A 15098-nucleotide genomic window follows, 5' to 3' on the forward strand; every position below is an offset into this window, starting at 1 on the left:
CTGCACCCGAGCAGGAATTCTGCATTTCTGCACAGGAATTCTGCGTTTCTGCACAGGAATTCTGCATTTCTGCACAGGAATTCTGCGTTTCTGCACAGGAATTCTGCGTTTCTGCACAGGAATTCTGCATTTCTGCACAGGAATTCTGCGTTTCTGCACAGGAATTCTGCATTTCTGCACAGGAATTCTGCGTTTCTGCACAGGAATTAAATCCTGGGGCCTTTTCCAGAGCTGGAGGCATCAACAGGGATGGAGAAACCAAAACTCCCACAGGACTGGAGTGGAAACCTGAGCCGGGCCATGAGGGAACGGCTGCTCCCGAGGGAAGTGGGGATTGCAGAATCGCCCTCCCAAACCCTCCCTGGCGCCCCAGGGGTTTGGGAGCCTCCAGAAGGTTCCTGGTGCTGCCCCAGGGCTGCTGGGGGGTTTCTCCAGGTTTTTCTGACTCAGTGGAAAGTCTGTGGGAAAGGAAAAGCCCTGGGAATGTCTGGGAAAGGAAAAGCCTTGGGAATGTCTGCATTCCTTCAGCCTGTGAAACGTGAAATGTGAGATGTATGTGAAATAATGTGAGCAGCAGCATCCCCGTGGAATATCCCAGCTTGGAATGCAATATTCCCATGGGAATATTCCCATGGATATATCCCAGCTTGGAATTGAATATTCCCATGGATATATCGCAGTTTGGAATGCAATATCCCAATGGGAATATCCCAGTTTGGAATTGAATATTCCCATGGAATATCCCAGCTTGGAATGCAATATTCCCATGGGAATATTCCCATGGATATATCCCAGTTTGCAATTGAATATTCCCATGGAATACCCCAGTTTGGAATGCAATATTCCAATGTGAATATCCCAGTTTGGAATTGAATATTCCCATGGAATATCCCAGCTTGGAATGCAATATTCTCTTGGGATTATCCCAGTTTAGAATGCAATATTCCAATGGGAATATCCTCGTTTGGAATTGAATATTCCAGTGGGAATATCCCATCTTGGAATGCAATATTCCCATGGAATATCCCAGCTTGGAATGTAATATTCCCATGGTAATATTCCCATGGATATATCCCAGTTTGGAATTGAATATTCCAGTGGGAATATCCCAGTTTGGAATGCAATATTCCAATGGGTATATCCCAGTTTGGAATTGATTATTCCCATGGGAATATCCCCGTTTGGAATTGATTATTCCCATGGGAATATCCCCGTTTGGAATGCAATATTCCCATGGGTATATCCCCATTTGGAATGCAATATTCCAATGGAAATATCCCCGTTTGGAATGCAATATTCCAATGGGTATATCCCAGTTTGGAATTGAATATTCCCATGGGAATATCCCAACTTGGAATGCAATATTCCAATGGGTATATCCCATTTTGGAATGCAATATTCCCATGGGAATATCCCCGTTTAGAATGCAATATTCCAATGGGTATATCCCAGTTTGGAATGCAATATTCCAATGGGTATATCCCCGTTTGGAATGCAATATTCCCATGGTAACATTCCCGTGGACCATCCCAGTTTGGAATTGAATATGGGGGTCCCTGTTGTGTTTGGGACCCTGCGGTCATGGGCACTCTCTGGACCCTGCAAGGTTTCCCTGTTCCAGGATCTTGCTGTGGGGATCTCAGGGGGTTTTTTTTGGCTGGACTGGGGCATTTGTGACCCCAATTATTTATCACCTGCCCTGTCCCCATCTCTGGGGCGCTGAGCGAGGGGCAGGACTGTCCAGCCAGGCTCTGGTGACAAAGCCACCACAGGACTGGGGTCCTGAGCTCTGCCTGGAGGGGACACGGGGGGAATTCTGAGCCCAAACCCCAAAAACTGAGCAGGGAAAAGGGGGAGCAGGGAGGGGAGCTCGGCTCTGTGTCCTGGCAGGGAAAGAAGCACCCAAGCAGAGACAACCTGGCATTTCTGGAGGAAAACACTCCCCTTTTTGGGCAAAACACTCCCCTTTTTGGGCAAAACACTCCCCTTTTTGGGCAAAACACTCCCCTTTGGGCAAAACACTCCCCTTTTTGGGCAAAACACTCCCCTTTTTGGGCAAAACACTCCCCTTTGGGCAAAACACTCCCCTTTTTGGGCAAAACACTCCCCTTTGGGCAAAACACTCCCCTTTTTTGGGCAAAACACTCCCCTTTTTGGGCAAAACACTCCCCTTTGGGAAAAACACTCCCCTTTTTAGGCCAAACGCTCCCCTTTTTGGGCAAAACACTCCCCTTTGGGCAAAACACTCCCTTTTTTGGGCAAAACACTCCCCTTTGGGCAAAACACTCCCTTTTTTGGGAAAAACACTCCCCTTTTTGGGCAAAACACTCCCCTTTTGTGCAAAACACTCCCCTTTGGGAAAAACACTCCCCTTTTTTGGGCAAAACACTCCCCTTTGGGCAAAACACTCCCTTTTTTGGGAAAAACACTCCCTTTTTTGGGAAAAACATTCCCCTTTGGGAAAAACGCTCCCCTTTGGGAAAAACACTCCCCTTGTGCTCTGCAAACCAAGGGAATCCCTGCAGATTTTTATTGCTTAAGACTACAGACAGGAGGAGAGCTCCAGTGCAAACCCAAGCAGTGACCTCTGGGGGTGTCACCTCCCCATTTGTGTCACCTCCCCGTTTGTGTCACCTCCCCCAGGGGGCTGAGGGCAGCCCCAGGGTGGCTCTGGGCTTTGTTCAGTGCTCAGTGCTCACATTTAGGGGGCTGGGGAACAGAGAGTGGGGGCTGGTGCCACCCTTGGGATGGTGCCACCTCAGTGCCAATGTCACCCCCAGGCAGGTGTCACATCAGGGCTGGTGTCACATCAATCAGGGCAGGTGGGGCTGCCCCGCTCACCCCTGGCTCTGCTCTCTGTCCTCAGCAGCTCCGGGGCAGGGCCGGGCTCAGTCTCGGGAGGCAGCGATGCGATCCACCTGCAAAAGGGACCATGAAACACCAGCTGCACCTGCAAAGGGACCATGAAACACCAGATCCACCTGCTAAAGGGACCATGAAACACCAGCTGCACCTGCAAAGGGACCATGAAACACCAGCTGCACCTGCTAAAGGGACCTTAAAACACCAGCTGCACCTGCAAAGGGACCATGAAACACCATCTGCACCTGCTAAAGGGACCATGAAACAACAGATCCACCTGCTAAAGGGACCATGAAACACCAGATCCACCTGCTAAAGGGACCATGAAACACCAAGTGCACCTGCTAAAGGGACAGGCAGCCCTAAAAACATCAGCTCCACCTTCCAGGGTTCTGTCACCCTGAGGAAATGAACCCACGAGACAAGGGGTGCATTTCCAGGGCTGGATTTCCAGGGGTGCATTTCCAGGGCTGGATTTCCAGGGGTGCATTTCCAGGGGTGCATTTCCACGGTTCTGTCCCCCTGGCATTCCCTGACAAAGGCACCCAGGTGTGTTTTAGCCCTGAGCCCCCTGCTCTGCCCTGGCCCTCGTGCTCCAGCCCAGCCTCACCCACCCCGGAGCTGTGGGATGTGGGTGGCAGGGAAGGGCTGTGCTGTCTCAGTGATCATTGAATAATAATTCAGTGAGAATTAAGGTGCAGGGTCTGCCTCAGGGGCTCTCGCAGGCTTTCTTGGAGCGTTAGGCCAGGGCAGGTGAAACGTGAGAAATGAAATGCTGAATGTGACCCAGAACAGGGTGAATTAAGCCCTGAGCTTTTCTGCTTTGTCCCCCCAGCCCTAAACTTCCCCAGGGGTCACCTCTGTCCTCAGTGGATTTAACTAAAGACCAGAAAGTCCATTTGGTTAATGTAGGGCACTTGATTTTATTCAAAGGGTGAGATACAAAAAAAGTAAGCAAAGAGACAAAACCCAAATGATAATAAAACACTACAGACAGAGTAAGACATCTCCTGCTACAGCACACGACAAACACAGTCTGGTCCCACAGCCCCAGCCAGCTGGATATGTACAGCACAGAATCTACAAGGGAGAAATGTGGGTTTGCCACTCAAATCTCTATTTACAGAAACTGAATTGAAGGCAAATAAAGTTTTCTTTCCTTTTTTTTTTTTTTTTTTTTTTTTTTTTGCCAACCCAAATACTTCTGTTTCTTCTTCTTCCTGTCCTGGTGAAGAGGAGGGACTCCATGCTTGGAGGCAAGTTTGGTACACTCAGGTAGGATCTAAAATCAGCCACAGCTAAACACTGAGCAGCTGCTGAGCTACTTAACTTCATCCTCTCCCTCCATCCACCCAGCTGTGGATCCCTGGCAGTGGCAGCAAATGGCAGAGCTCCCAAATCAGCCCAGCTGGTGGCAAAATTATTTCATCATTAATGATTTTACTGCACTAAAACTCCCTGCCCTTTGTCTTGTTGCTTAAATAAAATGATAATCTTCGCTCGCATAAGACCTCGGTGGCTCGGAAACTGAAGTTGTAATGTTTGGAATTCAGAATCAGGATCAAACTGGCTGTTCAAGTGCAGAAAAACTGGATTTCCCTTCCTTCCTAGAGAGGCAGGAATGACTGCAGAGGGCAGATTTCATTTAAAAGGGAGGCTGGGGAGAAGCCTTCCTCACCAGTCTGCGTTTCTGCCCTTCCTCGGCTGTCCCGGCTCCCTCAGCACGGGGGCTCCGGGAGCTTTGGGGCAGCAGGAGATGCCCTGCCCAGCCCCAGGCCCTGATGGGCTCTGCACAGAAAATCTGGGAAAAAAAAACTGCAGCAGAGCCAGGGGAAAAAAATAACCAACCAAAAAACCAAAAAAACCTTTCTGGCTGCAGCAGATTCCACGTGCAGCTTAATTTGAGTGTGGAATCAGTGTGAGAACCGGCGGGCAGGAAGGTGAGCTGAGCTTTGGGGAATTTGCTGAGCTTTGGGGAATTAAACCCCCCCAGGAGCTCAGGGCTCCCCTGTGAGCCTGTGCAGAGCTGCTCACTCCAGGACAATCCGTGACCACGGTGGGCTGGAGCCCCGGGTGGAAAAGGCCTCGGTTGTGTTTACCTGTGGCTCAATTTTAGAAACTGGGCTCCTGAACTTTTCAACACCTCAGCGAGAAAGGAGAGAGTTTCACTGGCTCAGTAAGCAAAACATTCATTTGGGAGAGCAGAAGACTGACTGGCTGTTAATAAATACCACGAGACATCCTAAAAGTGTTTTCTAAGGGAAAGAGAAACATCATCTGTTCAGAGATGCAACAGGGGGGCAGAATGAGGTAAGGAGAGGCAGAAAGAGTCCTTTGTACATTCCCACTTCACCAACAACAACAAGGAGGTGCCGACAGCTCCCAGCAGGGAAATTCCTCCCTGGGGTGAGCTGCAGAGCATCCCTGGGCTTGGCAGATTGGACACCAGGCAGCAGGAGGGGGCCCTGCCTGTCCCTGAGCCACCGGGGCAGGGGCAGGGGCTGCTGTGGCCCTGCCCACACCCAGAGAGCTCAGCACACACCACAGCCACGCTGGGCACTCCTCACTCCCATCTTTGGTCCTCTCTGGCTCTCCCAGGGCGTCACAGCCTGCACTGAAACTCCTGCACTGAAACTCCCAGGGCTGGCTGCCCCCTGCTCTGTGCCAGGGGGACTAGGAAGGGCCTTACATCATCCCCTCGAGGGGATTTTAATCAATATGTATTAATTAATATTAATATTTAATTAATATTAATTAACAGGTGCTGTTCTGAGAGCAAAGGATGGGGCACTGCACATCCCTGGGCCGGGGGCAGCCCAGCCTGGACCCAGCCCTGCAGGGCCTTGGAGGAAGCTGAGGAGGAGGAGGAGGAGGAGGAGGAGGAAGAGCAGCTCTCCCCCAGCTGTGAGCACTGCACAATTTGCTTTGCCCTCCATCCTCCCCCTGCAGGGAGGGGTGCAGGTGATGTTCAGGCACAGCTGGGGCAGGGCAGGGCCTCACACAGAGCCTTTGCTGAACCAAAACGCAGCAGTTTCCACTTTTTGTCCTTAAGCGGACGCTGGCAGCACGATGTGCTCACAAACCAACAGATGGGACAGGTTAACAAACACATGCACTGGCCCTGAGGAGCTTTTCCAGGCACTCAGCATTTCATTTCATTGGTTTCCATTCATCTGGGCCTTGAGCTGGCACTGAACCGAACCCAAGAGTCCCTGGGGGTTTGTACAGAGCAGAATTCCAGAGAGTCTCTGGGAATAGCCCCTGTGCCAGGGGAACTGGGCACTCCCCATTTGCTAAAGGCATTTTTCAGGGCAGTAAAGCACCTGGAATATTCCCAGCACTGTTTTATACCTTGTGGCATGGTCTGACGCTGCCTATGGAAAGCCAATTCAAATCCCAGCAAGGTGGGAGGAAATTCACCTTCCCACATTAGGAAACACATAATAACTGCCCTTTGCTGACTCTGAAACAGTCAGGCTTTCAGTCCTGAAGGTTATTTTCTGTGCCATTTTGAGTATTTTCTGTGCCATTTTGAGTATTTTCTGTGCCATTTTTTTATTCTCTTCAAGCCTGTCACAGAAATATTACCAAGGCAATTTCTTTAGGTGATTCCTTAATTACCAAGGTAATTTTCAAAGGTTATTTCTGTCGGGTTTATGGAGCCTTTTTATCCCCTTCAGAGGTGTGTCACAGAGCTGGGTCCCTCAGGTGTGTCACAGCCAGGTGTGTCACACTCAGGTGTGTCACATCCAGGTGTGTCACAGCCAGGTGTGTCACAGCCAGGTGTGCTCCCAGTTCCAGGGGAAATCCTCAGCACAGCAAAAGCTCCCCTGTTTGAACAGCCCCAAGCAGCAGCAGCAGCAGCAGCAGCAGCTCAGAGCCAGCCCTGCCACCCCTGTGCCCCCAGCCCTGGCCCTGCTGGGTCCCCCTGGCCACAGGATTGTCACTTGCCCTGGATCTGGCATGGATAAAACCCCTCTGGGCCCTTGCCCGGGCTGTGCTGAATCCCCTCCTGCTCCTGGGGCTGAGCTCGCCCCAAAGGTTTGCGTGCAGTTCCCTTCACTGCTGGAATTCCTGCCCAGGCTCTTGTTCCAGTTGTGTGTCCTGCTGTCCTGAGGGCACCACAGAGCACTGAGAATCCCCTCAGAGCTCTCCCAGCAGTGACTGGCGTGAGCCACCTTGGGAAGGGACAGTGACAGCAGCTCAGAGTAACCCCTCACCGGGAGGACTCAGCAATCTTTAGGAAAACCATTTAACATCTTTCATGGAAGTCTATTGATAAAAGAAACCAAAAAACAACCCCAGAGCTATTGATGTAGCACGTGGAATCAACTGGACAATCACTAATGTAATGGAATTGTGGTGATCTTGTACACAAACAGCGATTTACCAAAATAAGATTTACCTAGGGGGCTTTAAAATCGAATTATTTTGGTACCAAAAAAAGTCTTTTCATTTAATTCCCCTTTGCCCCTATGATTCAGATGATCTTTCACTCTACAGTTACGGACTTGGCCAGATTTCTTGGAAAATCAACCTGCAGAGAGGGAGGAGAAAGAACAGGCTGGTGAGTATTTCCACACTTGCTTTGTTGGTTTGTTGGTTTGTCTGTTTGTGTAGAACTCTGTAACCGGTGGAATGTCTGCCTTCCAACTGAAAACAGTCCAACACATTCTCACTTTCATTCAGGCCAATCGGTGCAGAGAACAAAACTCCACAGCCCTGACTGGTGCAGCTCCTGGGCCAGAGCTGAGCAGAGCTTCAGGCCAGGCTGCTCCAGTGCTCAGGGTCACTGACAACAGGCAGGGCCAGGCTCTGTCTTCACATCAAACAGCAACCCCAACTGCCAAAAACCCTCTGGGGGACACCTGGGGGACACTGAGGGACACCTGAGGGCCTCTGAAGCTGCAGTTTGGCCTCTGAGCTCCCCCCAGCACAGAAGGGCCTGGCCCTGCAGCCCTGCAGAGGTTGGGGCAGGGTGTGCAGTGTTCCTGTGCCTTCCCTTCCCTGGCAGCCCTGCAGGGCCTGCCTGCTCCCACCACACACCCCAGCTCAGCCTCCTGCAGTCCTGCACTGCCCACAGCTGGCACAGCTGGCACAGCTGGCCCTGGGCCCTGCAGCAGCTCAAGCAGTGCCCAGAGAAGCCCCCAGCCCTGCAGCCCCAGCCCTGCAGCAGCCCCAGCATCCCCCAGCTGTCACAGACATCTTTCATGGAAAATCCTTTCCTTAGGATTTCTTCTCCTGAGAAGCCGAGAGGCCTCAGGAACACAATGTAAACATTGATTATCTGCTGCTGTGGAATGCAACAGGAGCATCTGGGATTGGGCTCATAGAATTGTTTGTAATTAATGGCCAATCACAGCCCAGCTGGCCAGACTGTCTCAGTCACAAGCCTTTGTTATCATTCTTTTCTATCCTTAGCCAGCCTTCTGATGAAATCCTTTCTTCTATTCTTTTAGTACAGTTTTAATATAACATATATAATAATATTTATTATATTTTATGATATATATTACGTATCATAATTATGATCTATATTATGATATATATTATTGATATTTTAATGATAATATATATCACTTCTGAAACATGGAGTCAACATTCTCATCTCTTCCCTCATCCTCGTACCCCTGTGAACACGGTCACAGCCAGCCCTGCAGCAGCCCTGCAACCCCTGCAGCCCCTGCAGCATCCCCCAGCCCTGCAGCATCCCCCAGCCCTGCAGCAGCCCCCAGCCCTGCAGCAGCCCCCAGCATCCCCCAGCCCTGCAGCATCCCCCAGCTCTGCAGCATCCCCCAGCATCCCCCAGCAGCCCTGCAGCATCCCCCAGCTCTGCAGCATCCCCCAGCATCCCCCAGCAGCCCTGCAGCCCCTGCAGCAGCCCTGCAGCCCCGGGAGGGTGCAGTACTCACATCGTAGCCCCGCAGCACGGCCAGGTGGAAGGCCAGCAGCTGCAGGGGGATGACGCTCAGGATGCCCTGCAGGCAATCCACCGAGTGCGGCACTTTGATTGTCCTCTTGTTGTTCTTGATGGTCTCGATGTCCTCCTTGTCACAAATCACCACGGGCCGACCCTGCAACACAGGGCAGGGGCTGAAGGGAAGCACATCTGGAGGGTTCTTCCCTGAAGGGAAGCACATCTGGAGGGTTCTTCCCTGAAGGGAAGCAGCATCTGGAGGGTTCTTCCCTGAAGGGAAGCACATCTGGAGGGTTCTTCCCTGAAGGGAAGCACATCTGGAGGGTTCTTCCCTGCCAGTGGCAAAATCTACTGCTTAATTGAGAACCAAACAGCTTCAGGTGCCCTGGGGGGTATTTAAGGGTTAAACAGACCATGCCAGACTTCTGCAATTGCTGCAAGGACTGCTGTGAGATGCCCAGAGCACCCAGGGAGCCCACAGGTGGGCAGTGACACCCAGGGGAGCAGAATGGGGGCTGTGAATGCCTTTCCTGCCAGAAGCAGCCCCTCTGGAGCTCTGCAGAGCCCCCAGCCCTCACCTGCCGTGCAATGACCTGCTGCAGGGCGTTCTGGCACTTGGCATAGGTGTGGTCTCTCATGATGATCATGATCACAGGCATCAGCTTGTCCACCAGGGCCAGGGGGCCGTGCTTCAGCTCCCCAGCCAGGATCCCCTCCGAGTGCATGTAGGTGATTTCTTTGATTTTCTGCAGGGGGGGGAAAGAATTCATGACACCTTGAGCCACCTTGTCGTGGTTTTTAACCAGCTCTGGGGATTCTTTAATCTCAGGACCTTACCAAGGCTCCCTCCAGACACGTGGCATAGTGGTAGCCCCGGCCCATGATGAGCACAGACTTCTGGTGGTACAGCTCCGTGGCCAGCTTCTGGATCTCATCATCCATGCTCAGCACCTCTTTGATCAGGTCTGGAGGGGAGGGAAAGCCCAGCCTGAGTGTGCTCACACCCCCCTCACCCCCACAGCCAGCAGGGACCGCAAAACCCCAGGCTCTGAGCTTGACTGGCCCACATTGGTGGCCCGGGGACACCTGAGGGAACGCGGCTGTGAGGAATTGTGACAGCTCTGCCACCCTCCCTGCAGGCCCAGCCCTAAGCTCAGTCCCTCCCTGCAGGCCCAGCCCTAAGCTCAGTCCCTCCCTGCAGGCCCAGCCCTAAGCTCAGTCCCTCCCTGCAGGCCCAGCCCTAAGCTCAGTCCCTCCCTGCAGGCCCAGCCCTAAGCTCAGTCCCTCCCTGCAGGCCCAGCCCTAAGCTCAGTCCCTCCCTGCAGGCCCAGCCCTAAGCTCAGTCCCTCCCTGCAGGTCCAGCCCTAAGCTCAGTCCCTCCCTGCAGGCCCAGCCCTAAGCTCAGTCCCTCCCTGCAGGTCCAGCCCTAAGCTCAGTCCCTCCCTGCAGGCCCAGCCCTAAGCTCAGTCCCTCCCTGCAGGCCCAGCCCTAAGCTCAGTCCCTCCCTGCAGGCCCAGCCCAGCTGGGCTCCCCCTGCCCCAGGCCCTACCTGGCAGCCCCTTCAGCCCCCTCATGATCTCCTTGCGCCGCTCCTGCATGGAGATCCTGTCGTCACACATCATCAGGGCAAACATCACCAGGGACACGAACTGGCTGGTGTAGGCCTGCAGGGGACACAGAACACCACTGCTGCACCAAACACGGGAAATCTCAGCCCAGCTTTTGCTCTCCAAGTGGCAGCTTTGGTTCCCAGCCAGCAGCAGAAATGGACCTGGGCTCACCGGGCAGGGCTCACCAGTGACCTCCTCACACCCCAGGGGATTCAGACACAACAGCAAGATTTTATATTCTATATCCCCTGATTTTGTATTCCACATCCCCTGATTTTATATTCTATATCCCCTGATTTTATATTCTACATCCCCTGATTTTGTATTCCATATCCCCTGATTTTGTATTCCACATCCCCTGATTTTATATTCCATATCCCCTGATTTTATATTCCACATCCCCTGATTTTATATTCCACATCCCCTGATTTTATATTCCACGTCCCCTGATTTTATATTCCACATCCCCCAATTTTGTATTCCATATCCCCTGATTTTGTATTCCACATCCCCTGATTTTATATTCCACGTCCCCTGATTTTATATTCCACATCCCCTGATTTTATATTCCACATCCCCCGATTTTGTATTCTCCATCCCCTGCTGACTGCCAACCCTGCTTTGTGACCGTGCCCCTGTCCTGCTTCACTGCCAGTGGCTCCTGAGAGCAGCAGGCGCTGCCTGGAGCTGTTTGGGGCAAGCCCATCACCAGCACCCCTCCCAACCAGCTGGGATTTCCTTGGGCCACACTCAGGGGAACACAAAGGCAGCCGTGATGTCCCAGCTCCCTTCTTTAGGAACAGCCTAAACCTGAGCCTGAACTCCTGCCCTGCCTCTGGGGGCAATCCCTGCCCAGGCAGGTGACAGGAGGGGTCACAGCAGGGCAGGAATGGTCACAGGGACACCTGAGGGACACCTGAGGGACTCTGAAGCTGCAGTCTGGCCTCTGGTGACACCCCACGTGGTCAGAGAAAAAATGAAAAATTCCATTTCTCTCCAAGCTGGAAGTGCTGGCCATGTGAAAACAACAGGACAAACAGCTCCTTCAAGAGTTTCTTGTAAGAGACTCATGAATTTTCCATTATCAAATTCCCCCATGAACTGTTAAAACTCAAATGTGGTTTTTGGCTGAATTTATGTAACAGATTGACATCATCTCGTCTCTAAATTTAACTGAACCAAAGCAGATTTCAGCACTTCACCCAAATGAAAGGCAGCAAAGTAAGTTCTCCTATACTGCATCTCCCCCAGCCAGAACAATCCTGTTACCTGGACACAAACTGTATGATTCTGTACAAAAACATTTCCCCCATTTGTTAAAGGGATAGTTTTCATATCCCATTTTCTTTGGTAAAGCACAGCCAGAGAGAGTTACATGCAAACAAAGTTTCCTTTATCTTATCTAAAAAAATAAATTAAGAAATAAAAATAAAAATAAAATAAAAAATAAAAATAAAACCAAAATCAATTAAAAATTAAAATAAAACATCAATTAAAAAATAAAATCAAATAAAAAATGAATAAAATGAAATTTTAAAAATAAAGATTAAAATAAAAGAAATTAAAATAATATAAAATAAAAATAAGAAAATAAACTAAAGCAACAATTAAAAATAAGAATTAAAATGAATAAAATAAAATAAATTTTAAATAAAAATAAAATAAAATAAAAATAAAAATCAAATAAAAATCACATTTTAAAAATTAAAAAAATAAGTTTAAAAAATTTTAAAAGGTAAAATAAAATAAAAATCAAATTTTAAAAATTAAAAATAAAACAAAATAAAAATAAAAATAAAATAAAAATCAAATTTTAAAAATAAATAATTTTTTAAAATAAATAAAAAATCAAATAAAGATTAAAAATAAATAAATAAAATAAATTAATTAAATTAAAATAAAATAGAATAAAATAAAATAGAATAAAATAAAATAAAATAAAATAAAATAAAATTAAATTAAATTAAATAAATCCACTCCAAATGCAGCCAGAGCCCTGGGGGCTCACCCACCTTGGTGCTGGCCACGCCGATCTCGGGGCCCGCGTTGATGTGCACCCCACAGTCGGTCTCGCGCGAGATGGAGCTGCCCACGGTGTTGGTAATGCCCACGGTCAGGGCTCCCCTCTCCTTGCAGTACCTCAGGCACATCAGCGTGTCTGCAGTCTCCCCTGGGACACGGGGGACACAGGGGGGACACAGGGGGACACGGGGGGACACAGGGGGGACACAGGGGGGACACAGGGGGGACACGGGGGGACACAGGGACGGGTGCTCAGTGCTGCTGCTGCTGCTGCTGGGAAATGCCCCAGAGGCAGCCCCAGGGAGGTGCAGCAGCCCCTGCATGCCCAGTGTGAGCCCTGACCAGGGCAGTGCCACCCAGAACCCACCTGCAGCTGTTGGTTAACAGAAGGCAGCTCTGGGGCTGTCCCCCTTTAACAAAAATCAACTTTATTCATTTTCCTGGTTAATAAAAACTCATCTGGGCCAGGCTCCTGTAGTGCCCAAGGTGGATCCATTGAGGAGATCCTTTCAATAATTCCCTACTTTATTCTGTAACTCAGCTCTAGGGCGCCTTGCCAAGGCACCAACACCAGCCCTCCCAGTCCCCCAGAGAGGCACCAAAGGGTGGCCTCTGCCTCCCCCTCAGCTCTGGGCGGGGAGGGGAGCCCAGGAGTACCTGACTGGCTGAGGAAGAAGCAGACATCATCCCTGAACACGGGCGTGTTCCTGTCCAGGAAGTCGCTGGCCAGCTCCACCATGACAGGTAACTCAGTCAGCTCCTCCAGCACCTGGCGGGTCTGGCAGGGGAGGGGCAGGAAGGCAGGGATTACATCATGTTTATAAAGGCACAAAAAAAGCTTTCTAGCTGCCACACACACTGGAAAATATTACTGTTAAACTCCATGTGACAATTAGCGCTGGATTACACTTTAATTGCTCATATTGCCCACACTCCAGTCACCACCAACCCCTGTGAGAAGCAACCTTGCCTTGGCACCACCACCAACTTGATTTTTAATAAAAATTCACCTGGGCAGGGAGGTATGGGGGGAAAACACATTGGTCTGTGGGGCCTACTCCTCCCTCAAATGGAGATTTCTCTAACTAAGTCTCACTGGTTACATAACCCCCCACATAAATTATGTAATGCTGGGTGTCCTGAGTGTGTCCCCGCCTGAAGAACCCAAACCCCCAAACCTACATCCAGGCCCTGCTGGACCCCACCTGGCGCCTGGCAGCCCCTGCATTTTGTTCCTGCAGTGTCCCTCCCCTTTTTTAAAGAGCAGCTTTTGTTCCCCAAAGCCTTCCACAGCCATGGAAGTCACAGGAACCACTTCCCCAAGCTCAGCTTCACCAGCTTTTATTTCCTCCTGCTGCTGCTGTGAACTGAGCCTGGTGTTTGCAGCTTTCACAAGGGCCCTCCTTCACTCACCTGTGTGCACTTGCTTACTCCTAACCTGACTGAGGTTAAGAACCAATCCCTACCCTGAAATCAACCCTTAATCTGCTTGGCACGCTCCAGGGAGGGCTCAGAGCCTCCTGCAGGGGGACGTGGGACAAGGGATGGAATGGCAGGACCGAGGGGAATGGCTTTAAACCAAAAAAGGGCAGATGAGATGAGATTATTAGGGCAAAACTCTTCCCTGGGAGGGTGGGGAGAAGGGTGCCCAGAGCAGCTGTGGCTGCCCTGGATGCCAAGGCCAGGTTGGACACTGGAGCAGCCTGGGACAGTGGGAGGTGTCCCTGGGGTGTCCCTGGGGTGTCCCTCAGGTCCCTGCAGCCCAGCCCAGCCCCTGACTGTGGCCCTGGGCCCAGCACTCACTGCCACTCCCGCGTGGTAGCTGGTGCCACAGGCGATGAGGATCAGACGCCGACACCTCTGGATCTCCTTGATGTGATCCTTGAGCCCCCCCAGGTTCACTGTGGGCAAGAGCAGAGAGCCCAGTCAGGGTGAGCAGGGAGGAGAGGCCCCCAGAATCACTGCTGCTAACAGAATGTCACCACCTCCATCACCAAATGTGCAAAAAACCATCACAAGTGGGACCTTGCCAGCAGCAGGTGGAATTCTGGAGGTACTGTGACACAGATTTCATTTCACATGGAATTCTGGAGGCACTGGACACAGATTTCATTTCACATGGAATTCTGGAGGCACTGGACACAGATTTCATTTCACATGGAATTCTGGAGGCACTGGATACAGATTTCATTTCACATGGAATTCTGGAGGCACTGTGACACAGATTTCATTTCACATGGAATTCTGGAGGCACTGGACACAGATTTCATTTCACATGGAATTCTGGAGGCACTGGACACAGATTTCATCCCAGCCCAGCAAGGTTTCCACCCCTCCCTCCCCTGCAGCCACCGTGGACACCCAGTGAGGGAGGCTCCAGCTCAATTACCTGTGTAGTCGTCAAAGTTGACCCTTCCTCTCATGGTATTAACAACAGATTCTGGCTGCTCAAATATTTCCTTCTGCATGAACGAGCTGAAGTTACCTATGAAGGAAGATGGAAAACAAATTAGAACACTTTCCCACCTGGTAACTTTAATTTTAAATTACCTCCTGCTAATTGCCATTTTTCCTGTGTATGTAGAGAAAAGCTTGGACCAGCCAAAGATTATTAAACTGATCCTTCTTTTTCTGCCAAAACACCAGCTCAGGGTGAGAGCTTGATTCAAGCTCCTGGAAGGTGTCAG

General features: G+C 50.6%; 1 protein-coding gene across 1 annotated transcript in view; it reads right to left on the reverse strand.

Annotated features, from left to right (window-relative positions):
* Nucleotides 1–3760: 3760 nt before the first annotated feature.
* GFPT1 (glutamine--fructose-6-phosphate transaminase 1) overlaps nt 3761–15098 on the reverse strand; it is a 28199-nt gene continuing 16861 nt past the window's right edge. Inside the window, exons 11-19 of the mRNA XM_036396833.2 lie at nt 14801–14896; nt 14215–14312; nt 13069–13189; nt 12402–12559; nt 10329–10443; nt 9617–9744; nt 9358–9525; nt 8775–8936; nt 3761–7399 (exon numbers count right to left, since the gene is read on the reverse strand). Coding sequence (XP_036252726.1) covers nt 7355–7399; nt 8775–8936; nt 9358–9525; nt 9617–9744; nt 10329–10443; nt 12402–12559; nt 13069–13189; nt 14215–14312; nt 14801–14896 — 1091 coding nt within the window. The 3' untranslated portion in view covers nt 3761–7354. The remainder of the gene's footprint in view (nt 7400–8774; nt 8937–9357; nt 9526–9616; nt 9745–10328; nt 10444–12401; nt 12560–13068; nt 13190–14214; nt 14313–14800; nt 14897–15098) is intronic.

Source organism: Molothrus ater, chromosome 28 (genome assembly GCF_012460135.2).
Source record: "Molothrus ater isolate BHLD 08-10-18 breed brown headed cowbird chromosome 28, BPBGC_Mater_1.1, whole genome shotgun sequence".
Lineage (NCBI taxonomy): Eukaryota > Metazoa > Chordata > Aves > Passeriformes > Icteridae > Molothrus > Molothrus ater.